The 12691-nt window shown below is 34.0% G+C and overlaps 2 protein-coding genes across 2 annotated transcripts; both read right to left on the bottom strand.

Moving 5' to 3' along the window:
- Nucleotides 1-403: 403 nt before the first annotated feature.
- LOC116140188 (L-aminoadipate-semialdehyde dehydrogenase-phosphopantetheinyl transferase-like) lies at nt 404-6073 on the bottom strand. The gene is made up of 9 exons (XM_031425819.1): nt 5945-6073; nt 5633-5790; nt 5266-5441; nt 2366-2433; nt 2143-2226; nt 1858-2013; nt 1612-1731; nt 700-829; nt 404-618 (listed from the first exon to the last, which is right to left on the bottom strand). The coding sequence occupies exons 2-9, from the start codon at nt 5743-5745 to the stop codon at nt 404-406; spliced, it is 1062 nt and encodes a 353-aa protein (XP_031281679.1). The 5' UTR covers nt 5746-5790; nt 5945-6073.
- Nucleotides 6074-6858: 785 nt separating this feature from the next.
- Nucleotides 6859-10007, bottom strand: LOC116140216 (dual specificity phosphatase Cdc25-like). Its single transcript, XM_031425850.1, has 3 exons — nt 9883-10007; nt 9666-9804; nt 6859-7131 (listed from the first exon to the last, which is right to left on the bottom strand). The coding sequence occupies exons 1-3, from the start codon at nt 9963-9965 to the stop codon at nt 6958-6960; spliced, it is 396 nt and encodes a 131-aa protein (XP_031281710.1). The 5' UTR covers nt 9966-10007; the 3' UTR covers nt 6859-6957.
- Nucleotides 10008-12691: the final 2684 nt, after the last annotated feature.

The following is a 12691-nucleotide window of genomic DNA, read 5'->3' on the forward strand; positions in this document are numbered from 1 at the left end:
CTGGTTCCAAATCTCAGGAACCAGCTGGTTTCGGGTCTAGTTCCTTAGGATTTCGGCGGGTACACGAACCTGCCACCTCTAAGTATTAATCCTCTTTTTTTTTTTTAATTTCTATTTGGCTTTGAAGCGTTGGGGTCCTTGGGGAAATTTTATTCCAACTATTCTGTGCCACCCCTAAGTATTAATCCTCTTTTTTTTTTCTTTGTTTTTTTTTTTTTTTTTTTCAAATTGCTATTTGGTTTGTGAAGCGTTGGGTCCTTGGGAATTTTATTCCAACTATTCTGTTTTATTTTAACTTTTCGTCATGTTTTATTTTGATTTCAATTTGTTTTATGCAGTGATTGTTTGTTCCCTAAAATAACTGAAATTCCTAGTGCGACGGCCGGATCCAATCTCTAGACCACTATAAATGATTACAAATGTCTACTGCAAATTTTCCTTCCACCAATTGCTGAATACACTGATACAAACGGAAAATCTGGAGTCTTGTACAGATATTCACAGGTGGTTTGATCAAGCCCCCGATGGCTACAACTGCACCGGTTCCAGAAACGCGTTCATCTTCAACAAAAGGGATAGTTTTCCACACCCTTAATTTGATTGGGACACTCGCCTTAACTGCCAATGGAGGACAGAAATTTTAACAATGTATGCATTTACATTTATCTTAACTTAATTACATAAGAATTTGAATTACACCTTCAGTGGATTTGTCCTTTTCCACACAAATGGCAGCATAATGAGAACCGGCCAAGTCCAAGAGCGCGAATTGCCAATTGCTTGTGAGATTCTCAGGGTCATCAGAAGATTCAACGACAATTTCAGATGCCTGAAAGCATGATTAAGAAAATGAATTGTGAATTTGTGATCAGCACTCAAAATGTTCAGTACTGTAATTAGCTCAAACAATTATTGCAAACGAAAGAACCACATAGTCACATATTGTTAAATGGGGAAATACTACAGATAAGATCCAACTGTTTAATAGATATAAGTTCCCCCATCATTGATAGTTAGATTGCTTCCTCATTTCCACATCATTTAATATTTAGCAATTGAAGTTGATAAAAATTGATTAAAAAAGAAAATAAGACATTACAATATTTAAGCAAGCAATCAGGACTGCTTTCAGGATTGTTAAAAAAACAATGTGCTTTAGATGCCTAGGATTCGAATATTCTAACCTCTATGTCAAGCTTGTCTCCAGTAAACTAAAGTTTTTCTAGTTTTATGGCGATTGTTTAAATTTATCTGAACATTTTAAAATGATATGCACAGACACACACACAATGATAAATACACAGATTTATAATCTGGCTCGAGTTTGACATCCATGAAAGTCAAATTTAGAAATATACGTAAGGTAAGACACCTTATTCAACTTCATTTTTTATATTCCCTTCTTACTATGACCACCTTTTTTGACATTATAATATTGTTAATACCAAGCAGAACTTGATATGAACGTAAAATTAATCAACTTCAGTTTTGGAGGCCAACTGAAAATAGGTCATTGTTACCTCAATATGCCCATGTGAACTGGTAGACTTTTTATCACATGCATATCATTCACATGCTACATTTGACACTCACTAGAAATTTGGTACAAACCTCAGAATCTAAAGTCTCTGAAAGATGAGACCCTCCTATAATTGCAATCCTAGACCCAAGGGTAAAGGTCTTGAAGGGTGCAGCTGAGAAACCCCTTCCCAGTGCTTTCACATAAGCCTCCTGCAAAGGAAATCCATCTTTTATGAAAAGCAAAGAAAAGCATAAATTGCATTTGGATACTCTGAATTTTATGACCTGACCATGAAATGCTTTTCACTTTTTAGTAGTTCAGAAAATGTTGCTTACCTTGAGAGTCCATAACTTGATAAACTCCTGACGCTGAATTTCAGGGTCTGATATTGCAGTTAAAAGTTTCACTTCCTCAGGCGAAAAGTACCGTTTTGCAAAAGCTGAAATATTGCTATTAGCCCTTCGTTGCTTCTCTTCTACATCAATACCAATCTACAATCAGAAGCATAAACAGCAAAGTTTAAATTGCGTTCCCAATACATTATTTATTTATTCAGTAAGCATATTTAGCCATCACATTAGGAGCTGATCTCTGCAGCCCCAAAAGAAGGGGATACTTACTGGTACATCCAGAGTCACTCCACAGGCTACTAGAGAAGAAGTGTGCGAGATATTAAAATGCAATGGCAGTGGGCACCAGTCTACCTATTCTCTCACGAAATAAAAATAAAAGAATAAATGTATCAAGAAAACAAAATACCCTTAAAAAATACAAATTAGAAGGAAAAGCAAGCTCAACAAAAAGCAGATAGTGGATAGCTAAGCCGTCCAAAATAGAACTGACCTCAGGCTTCCCATAGATGTTCTTCCGGAACTTCAAATTTCTTGGACTTACTTGACAATGTGTCTGATCTAGTAGTAAAAAGTATTGCTTAATGCTCACCATACAAAATATTCTATTATTCAAAGCAGTATCTACATCATATATACACATTTAAAAATAAGATTCTTTTCTGAATGGCTCCTTGACAGAAGATGTATTCATGAGGCAGTCTGAGGGGTTTGAAAATAAAGGCTGTCCAACTCATGTCTGTAAGCTTGAAAAAGTTTTGTATGCACTTAATCAGGCCCCTAGGGCCTGGTTTCAGAACTCAGGGATGGTGTAGTCCTGTGGGGATTCAGTAATTCTAAGGCTGACACATCATTATTTGTCTTTCCCAGAGGGGAACAAATTTTCATTCTACTTGTGTATGTAGATGACATGTTAATTACAGGAAATTGTACTAACCTTATCTCTCAAGTAATAAGAGATTTCAACCGAAAAATTGTCTTGAAGGGGTTGGGATGCTTGGCTATTTCTAAGGTATTGAAATTTTCAGGGATAGCAAAGGCCTGCATTTATCACAAACAAAGTATATACAGGACATGCTGAAAAGAACAAGGCTTAAGCAATCCAAACCTTGCTCCAATCCAATGGTCACAAGTCAAAAATTGACCAAAGTCAGAAGGCAGTCAATTTATGACCCCACTGTATACAGGAGTGTAATTGGAGCATTGCCATACGCTACCATTACAAGACCTGAGATCTCCTTTGCAGTAAATCGGTTGAGTCAGTTTTTGCAGTAGCCTATTGATCTACATTAGCAAACTGAAAAAAAGGTCCTTAGGTACCTTAAAGGAACTATTACCTAATGCTTAAATTTCAGCACAACAGGAAGACTTGATGTTATAGGGTTTTCAGTTGTTGATTGGGCCTATGATCAAGAGGATAGAAAGTTTGCCAGTAGGAATTGTGTGTTTTTAGGAGGAAATCAGGTGTCCTGGGTTTCTAGAAAGCAAAAATCAGCGGCCAGGTCAAGCACAAAAGTGAATATCGGTCCTTGGCTCAAATTTTTCCTTTTTTTTTTTTGTGAGGTGTGGTGGTAAACCTAGTAATTGCCTCTCCCGCGACCTGAACACAAGGCCCCTGGGTATCCTTGGCTCAGTTTGATGCAAAGGTGACTTGGATTTCATCATGGCTTAGTGAGCTTCATGTGAAAATGGTTGTTGTACCTATTGTGTGGTGCAACAATCAGGGAACAACAGCTCTTGCTTATAATCCAGTTCATCGTGGAAAAACAAAACACATAGAATTAGATGTACATTTCATTAGGGATATGGCTGCAAATCAGGAACTTCAAGTTAGATATGATCCTTCAAAAGATCTAGTGGCTAATGTGTTTACAAAGGCACTTACAATAGACCATTTTGAGTACTTAAGAAATAAGCTAAATGTGATTCCAAGTTGGCAAAGCTTGAGAGGGGATGTTACAACATCAAGCTCTGCAGCTCAGTTAGTTGTTGTAAAATAAGCTTCTGCTATTAACAAGTCAACGGTGCATTTGGAGGAGTTTGCTAACATGTAAAAGCTGCTTGGTCTGCATTCATAGTTAAAAGGTCTTACTTACAGTTTGTGTGATCTAAAAATTATTTATATACACTCCATTGGTTGTATAAAAAGAGCAGTAGTCTCATAAAAATTTAACAAGAAAAAATTTCAGATTAATCTTTTGGCTTTCCGTTAGTTTCTTAAGAAAAATCATTCTCAATTTTCAAGTTTTCAAACTTGATATCAGATCTTATGGTTGAAGTGATTAACAACAACCAATCTCAACGAGCTTTTGGTGATCCAAAATTAGACTGTTGCAATCAGCAAAAACACTATTGTATTCAAAACCTCTAGCTTTGCTATGCCAATAAATTAAGCTTGATCAAAGCAATTTTAAGGCCTCAAAATTACAGGTTCTTCCTCCAATTCCAATAGCTTTGTTGGTTTGGATCATTAGAAGCCCTTTGAGCTTGATTATTGTCAATTATTTCAACCATAAGCTTTGATACCAAGATTGAAAATTCAAATGAATTGAGAAAGATCTTAAGAAACAAACCAAAAACCAGAGAGAAAATCAAGAGAAGAGTCTGGAATTTTTTCTTATTAAACTTTTATAAGACTACTGATCCTTTTAGACAAACATAAAGAGTGTTACAACTAATTCCTTGAATTTTTTCTTATCAAAATTCCAGATTCTTCTTCTGATTTTCTGTTTGTTTCTTAAGAAAATTATTTCTTAATTCATTTAAGTTCTCAAACTTGGTATCAAAGCTTATGGCTGAAGTGATTAACAAATGATGATCCAAATCAGACTATTGCAATCACCAAAAAACACTATTGTAGCACCTTGTACAGTGATTAACTAACTGAGTGATAAAGCTTGATATTCTAACATCTTCCAACCATTTATTTGAACGTCTTTATTTTCTAATAGTAGTAAGCTAGTAAGCTAGACTTTGTTTTTAGTAAGCGTTAGCTTTCTTCTGAGTGATGAGATTCTATGGTGTTTCCATTTGGATGGAAAGTGTCAACATATCCAAAAATATCAAATTGTTTCATATTCTAACGTTTCAACTCAAACTTTCTTCATCACATGCCTCTATAACTTTTGAAAACTTAGAGCAACTACAGTGCACTAACATATATTTACGTGTAATATGCTTCTGAATAAGCAATATGCATGTCAATCATATATAAATTATTGATATCATGATTCATAAGAAAAATTTCCCTACAAATCTAGTGCCAACACAGTATCCATATAGAACAAGAACATCAAGTTTAACTACATATCGTCCGCTCTAATCTCGGTGTCCAACAATAAATGTAATGGAAAAATGAAGAGGAGAGTTTCAATAGAAACATCAAGTACCTACATCTGGCAATAGTAGTGCGAACTAAGGCACGAGCTAGCAGGGCACTTTTCTTGTGCTGGTCTCCACGCATTCGATAAACATTTTCCTTCTCTCTTGGTGAGAGAATTTCTAAATACTGATTTAAAAGAGATGTACTCTTCACCTCCTCAGGTACAATATACCAAAAGTGGGTTTCCCTGAAGACCGAAAAAGAAAAAGTAAACGAAAAAGAAAAAAGAAATCATTATCGACGCAGATTGCAAAGCTTTAAACACAAATATCTTCAAATAGAAACAAAATATCATAAAATGCCAATAACCCAAATGTTATGAAGCGCCAAAATATAGATGGATTACAAAAATAACATAGAAAATGGGATGGCTGATACCTTTGAGATGGTAGTTGAACAGGAAGTAAAGGCGGCAAAGCAACTGAGAAATTCCTTTGAAAGCAACACGTATTCATTGTGAATTTGAGTTTTTTGTTTAGAGACGAAAACATGAATACTTGGAACAGCTGAACATATCTAATCCTCACATAAACAACCTCAAAAAAAAAAGGCAACAACCTTCATTAAGGAACAATTAACAAAAACATAAATTTGAAATTTAACTCACAGCACAAGGCATTCAGAAAATATCCAAAACTCAAAACATTGGAAGGGTTTGTAAATCCAAAGATTAGAGAGAGGAGAGAGTACCTTCGTGTTGGAAGAAACAAGAGCTCGCGCGTTTGGTTTGGTTTGGTGGGCAATCCAAGGCTTTCTTCAAATTAATTATATTATTGTAGTTTTACACTTTTACTTTCCTGAAATTATCATAAAAATATTTTCTGAAATTCGATAAAAATTGTACCTGAAATTTTGTATAAATTTTCAAAATAAAAATTAAGGTCCTACTTATTTTTGGAATTAAAAGTTTTCTCATTTTGTTATAATTTCACGAATTATTTGATATCAAATTAAGTGTGTCTACTCATTTAAATTAAATTTTGCTGTATTGCATTTTTCCTCATTTGATTCAATTATTAAATTTACATGATTAATGAGCGGCATTTTCTATAATTTTAGTTGATTTAGATTTAAAGTGTAAGAACCATATTAATTTAATCATATAACTTGAAATTGTATATTGAACAGTTTAGATTAGAGTAATTAAATTGAATTTGCTGATTAAAAAGAACAGATTTCTCTAAATATTTTTCAGAAATCTAAGGCTGTTTGATACATTATTTTATTTTAAATAAGATAAGATAAGATAAGATAAGATTTAATCAAATAAAATAAGATTATGATAATGTGTTTAATACATTTTTTGAAAACATTTTCCGAAAAGTTTATAAATTAATAAAAACACCTTCACCCACCCAACCGACTGCTGACAGCCGACCACCACCATCAGACGGTAGCCGACAGTCGTCAGAATGGCGCATGACCATTAGGATCGATTAGAAGAGTTCAAGTGTGGTAGAACATCAGAAATATGTTCTTGAATGTTTAAGCAGTTTTGACTCTGAAATGGCGGCATCATCTTCATAACCCATGAAGTAGGCCCAAAAACACGCAGAATCGAAATCACAAACATATAAACACATTCTAAAGGATCCGGTAGTAAATAGCATTGTCGAAACTCAAAAATACATTCTGTTAAGTGATAAGCGTGTATAGATTATGATAGATGTCATCAAATAACAATATGGTTTTGTGTCAAATTATCATTTTGAACTCTCCCCCTTGCAAGGGACATCAGTGCAGCGACAAACAGGTTTACCAGAAGCTTCCCAACCATTGAAACCACGTTCAAGAACGAAAATGTTCTTGATTCCAGCATCTACTACCTTTTCATCCAGATAATTAGCCAACCTCCTCGCACAAGTTGGTCCGCGAACCTACAAAGTCATCCACAACATTTTTAACATGCAACCATTCAAAAAAACTATCTTAGTTTGTCTTTGAAAAGAAACAAGAAGGAAAAATATGAGAACACGGAAAAAGAGGTTAAACAGAGAGAAATCCAACACAAGATTTCTTAAGTTAAAAAATTATAGCATTAATAACTAAGGTATACGTCACACTTCTTTTTGTTAAGCCTCAAGCCACTTATGCTAACACATAACTGCTATATACATGGTTTATGGGAAAATAGATCAAGACCATGCGGAGAGGAGGAGAATGGGGTTAGAGAACAATAAAAGAAGAACTGTTATTTAAGGAAGAAGTGTGTAAATGAAGATCAATCATAATTTTGGAGCACTAAAGCTCAGGACCTCGTAAAGAATCATGATTTAGTTTTGCAAGTTTTCAAAGGCTCTTGATCAAGCATCTTGCTAACTGGAGAAGTTGAGGATGTGTTGCAAGATGGGAATTTGAGAAATCATAGACTTAAGTTTTAAAAAAAATGACTTTGCAATCCAATTTAGAAGGAGATTGCACTCTACAAACCCAATAAGATGACTGACCTAAAAGACGAAAAATCTCCTTCTAGTATGGCATCGTTCAATAACCCCTATCACATACCATTCATAAGGGTGCCACTTCTAAAAGGAAAACAAGAGCTCGCAGAGCACCAGTGAATCATTGCTCGTAAAACTTTTGTTAGGCTCACTGGATGCTTTACTCAAACAGGATAAACAATGCTATATAAGCACTACCTAGCTTGCTAGCATGGTAGATTACCTGAAGTGACAGTGGGCAAGTTTTCCTCACCAGATGCATAAGCAAGTTTGACAGAGGTATTTGAGTTGAAAAAATATGTTCTATTGTATAACTAATTCCCAAAACGTTCAAAGCAATGACTCTAGTTCACAACAAAAAAATCCAATCCTCAGACTAACAATTGAAAATGTAGAAGATCTAGTGATTCAAATAACAGAAGGATAGGAGACGCTATTAACAGAAAAGCATGCATATGCACCAAAATAAGACTCTCATAACAGCTCAAGCATCGGCCTCCAAACCCAAAGTCCGACCGTACTTCGAACCACAAACAATATTCCAAGCACAAAGGAGCAGCTCTTCGAAGAAGACACTACTCATTAGCAAGGAGCCATGGCAGTTCATAACTAAGGTCTCCAAGACAGCAGAGCAATACCATAGTTTGAGCAGTACAGACGTGAATATATATATTTTTTAAATCTACTACTTTTAAATTAGTTCAAAAAGATTCCAAGGAAATTTTGAGTTATTTATAGTTTACAACATAATACATACATTTCTTTAGTATTTCGACTTGATTTTGAAAAATAATTATAGTGGATTAAGAGATCATAATAGTCAAATTATGTGGGTACTCAAAGTTGGCGGACAGTTGATCTCTTAACAAGTTTTCTAGGCTTAGATGCCACTTGAGTTTGCTGTTGGAGTATCAAGAGGTAAGTAAATCGAACCTTTATTAGAATCATAATAAATATAAACACATGTTTTCTTATGAAATTTGAATACTTCTTTTGATGTATATATGCTTATATGCCATAATTATGAACATTTGATATCTGAATTTGTTTTTAGCATGGTCATGTGTTATGCTTTATTGTTTAATTATGAAGTGTATGTAGGAATATGATTTTTCCATGTGCATATTATTTGTGTGTCTTTAGGATACTTAAATTTGTTGCATGCTTAATAAGCAACCTATATTATGTGTGGAACCAGATGTTGTATTTTAATGTTATGTGTTCTATACTTTGAGAAGTGTCCTTAGGGAACCTTTAGGACTAAGAAGTCTTCACTTATGTGTGTCGACATATAGGTACATGTAAGAGGACTTGGTGATTATTACAATGAATGAATGATGGTCAGACTCTTAACTTCAAATATGAATGTATTTTTATTAACCAAAAAAAACCCTCACTTATACTTGTCTCGTGTATGGTAAATCACCAATGTGCTCATCTCATTTGTGATAAGTAAAGTCTCACTAGGTAATAACTTAATGAAGAGAAACGTACTGATATTTTGATACAGAAGAAAAATTAGCTCCATGCTTAAATGATTAATTTAAATAATTCTATGCTTCATAAACACAGATAGTGTACAGTACAGAAGGTCACCCAATAAAACTTCCAATCCAGTCTTTGATCTAAATCTGTAACAGCAAATGAGAACAAACCTAAAATTATTCACATTGGTTTGCGTCGACGCACTTTTGCTTTTTTGGGTTCACTGAATACATCTTTCAACCAAAATGTTTTTTTTATTTTATTTTTCTTATTAGTGAAATTCAACCCAGCAGAACTTTAAATCTAATCAATAAATACAGTAAACATAACATTGCATCGAGAGAACAAATACATACATCATTATAGCCAACTAGATCAACAGAAGGAGCAGAAAATTAGAAGAAAAAAAAAAAATCAAATTCCACTAATAATTAATATCTGAAAATATACAAGGGGTTCAAAATTAAAGGGAAAAGCAGAAAGACCTGGCTTAAAGCGCAATGGAAAACAAGGGTATCTTTGCCCTTGACCTCTTGAATTAAATTTGAGATGTTATCAGTGAAATTGCCGCTCGCATAGTGCAGAGACCCAGTTATATGCCCATCGTAACTCCTCTCATCGTCTCTTCATAAAAATATCATCAACAAATTAAATAAGGAATCTTAGCAACTTAAATTCGTCTTGCAAAAAGCGTGATTGTACCTGACATCGATGACGGCGATATTTGGGCGGGGTTTCAAAGAGAGAAGCTGAGACCCGGTTATGTAGGAGATGGTCCGAGCCATTGCTTTCTCTTCAAGACTTTTCTTCCTATATATATCGTAAAACCTCTCGACAGTTATAACGGTGGAACTAACTAATTTTATTATTATAAAAAATTATAACTTAATGGAGGTGTAGTTATAAAAATTATAGCATTAAGATTTCAATTTATATTTTAGTAGTATTAGAATTTCAATTCAGCGCTTCACTTGCCTACTTTTGAAATGGATAGAAGATTGTGTCTTGGAACCAGCAAAGATAAGTGTCATTAATGAAACTGTAAATGCAGTTGATACATGGTCAATTGATGTGAAGCCATAAACAATTATCAATGGTTTTAAGCATTGCAAAATTAAGACCGCCGATTTTGATGAATTGCAAGTTACAAATGAAGTGGGAGAAAAATAAAAGAGTTATTGCAAAATTGAGTGATTAAATTCGACAATTTCACTACACTAATCGAATGGATAGTAATGTTCCTCGATCATCCAAATGAGCAACAAATCGTGTATGCTTTAACTGATAATTATTATTATATGGAGGTAATTTTCCTTAAGATGGAAATTAGAAAAATTATAACTTATTACAATGTATAGTTTATTCGTATTTATAACTATCCTAAATTGGGATTAGAATTTTTTATGATTATGTAGGGTTTATTCCTATATAGAATATCACTATAGAGAGGTTTTACTATATATATTGGTTGTTATGTGGCACATTTTGAAAGCTCTAGAATTGCTCCATTTGACACATTGGATTGACAAGCCAATCAAATTGCTTTAGCTTGACACGTTGGATTGGTATTTATTGCTCCATCTATAATTATTAATTAATTAAAATAAGAGGATCTGTATTAATAATTAATAATAGTCATAATAATACAGGTGCATTGCATTGGCATTCCAAAAATGTGCATTAATAACAAATATACAGGTGTATTGGATTGCTATTACTAATTGTGGTTTAATGATATTTGTTTAGGATTGTTATCTATAATTATATAGGTGCATTTTATTGACATTGGAAAATTTTCTTCTTATTTAATTGTGTTGGTATTCAGAAGGTCAAAATAAGGGGTTATAAAAGGGGTACATATTCAGTTGTGTATCATCATAATTTGTTCGTCGGTGTCAACAATACGTCTGGTCTTTTGTTAATTGTTTATAGGTTATTTTAGTTTGTGAAAATAATATGTCTATTCTTCATGTGCATTTTGATCGATGGTGTTTTTATTTATATATGTTTTTGTTGTTGTTTATAGGTCAAAGATTCATGAATTGGCATGGAATAAAGGCAGGATGTCCGATTGACACTGTCAAATGAGTTGTTATTTTGATTTGTTCTTCTGAACTGTAAGTATATCTTCTAACTATTTGAATGCGAAACTGTAAGTATGTCTCCCAACTATTTTAACGGTTATTGTTAGATTGAATGATTGTTTTTGTTCGGCCAATTTATTTGAATGATTGATTGTGTTATTCCTTCCAAACTGTAAGTGTGTTCCTTGATAATTTTACTATAAAGATTAATTAACTTTTGTTGTTTCCGTTTTTAGGTACTAGTTTTTATACAAATGGATAATTGTTCCTTAACAATGTTAACATGAAGATCAATTACATTTTGTTATGTTTGTTTTCAAGGAAATAAGGATTCGTGTTTATTATTTTTTTGGTAGCGTCATTGATTCACTGTGTCTCTTCTGTCGATCGATCGACATAAAATGTGAATTCATTGATTTTGTTGATTTCATTTTCAGGTTACAGGAAAAAAAGTTGACGTGTCCATACAATGGCCAACGTGTTCCATACCAATTTGTGTTTATTAAGTCTTCGGTAAGGTCATTGATTTGGTATGTCTGTGGTTGCAATCGATTAACGTGAATTATATGTTCACTTATGTTTGCTGATTCTATTTTCATCTTACAGTTTCGGCTGAACAGTGAGTATTTGTTGTTGGTATGTTCATATGAGGGGCAATTAGTTTTTCCCTGTATTGTTGACACTGAGTAACATTAAACGTTCATGGTTTGTATTTTGCCTAAAGATTAAGCATTGTTTTTTCGGCCATGCTATCTGTTTGTTCCGGCCGATATGTAAGCATTTATTTTGGGACTGAGCTTCATGAAACATTTATGGATTGTTTTATGTTAACAAGGCTCATATGAGTATTGTTTTTGCTAACTCTGTTTTCAGGTGACACGATCGGCCCTCAACTATCATCGAATTATGTTGCTCGGTGCATTGTTGTCATAGGGTAGCAAAATCCGATAGTAGTTGTGGTTTCTGAATCATGGTATTTTATGCGGATAAATAGCAATAAAAAAAGTGCCAAACTAATCATGCAGCCCGATGGGTTAATACACTTACTTTTTCATTGATATGTTCGGTATTTTCATGATGTTTGGTGTTCTCATATTTGATGTTGTTCTTAATGGTGTTAGTCTCTTGATATCGTGTTTTGTTGCTTTACAATTGCTCCTTTTTGATGCGTTAGATTTGTACTATTAATAATTTTATAGGTGGATTGTGTTGACGCTGCAAATATTTATAGATATATATTTATCCAAAATCGATGGCTGCATTGTACTGTTATGTGATACTTTCTATCACGATCGGGGGCTATCCTCTATCTCGCCACCTTCGGGCTCAAGGGCTTTCCCCACGCATCGAACACGTCCAAGGTATTGTCCACTATCGGTCCTTCTGGCCATGCCTCCTTCAGACCCTCATGGCTTTGCTTCGCTTTG

This window comes from Pistacia vera, unplaced genomic scaffold, assembly GCF_008641045.1.
Source record: "Pistacia vera cultivar Batoury unplaced genomic scaffold, PisVer_v2 Contig365, whole genome shotgun sequence".
NCBI lineage: Eukaryota > Viridiplantae > Streptophyta > Magnoliopsida > Sapindales > Anacardiaceae > Pistacia > Pistacia vera.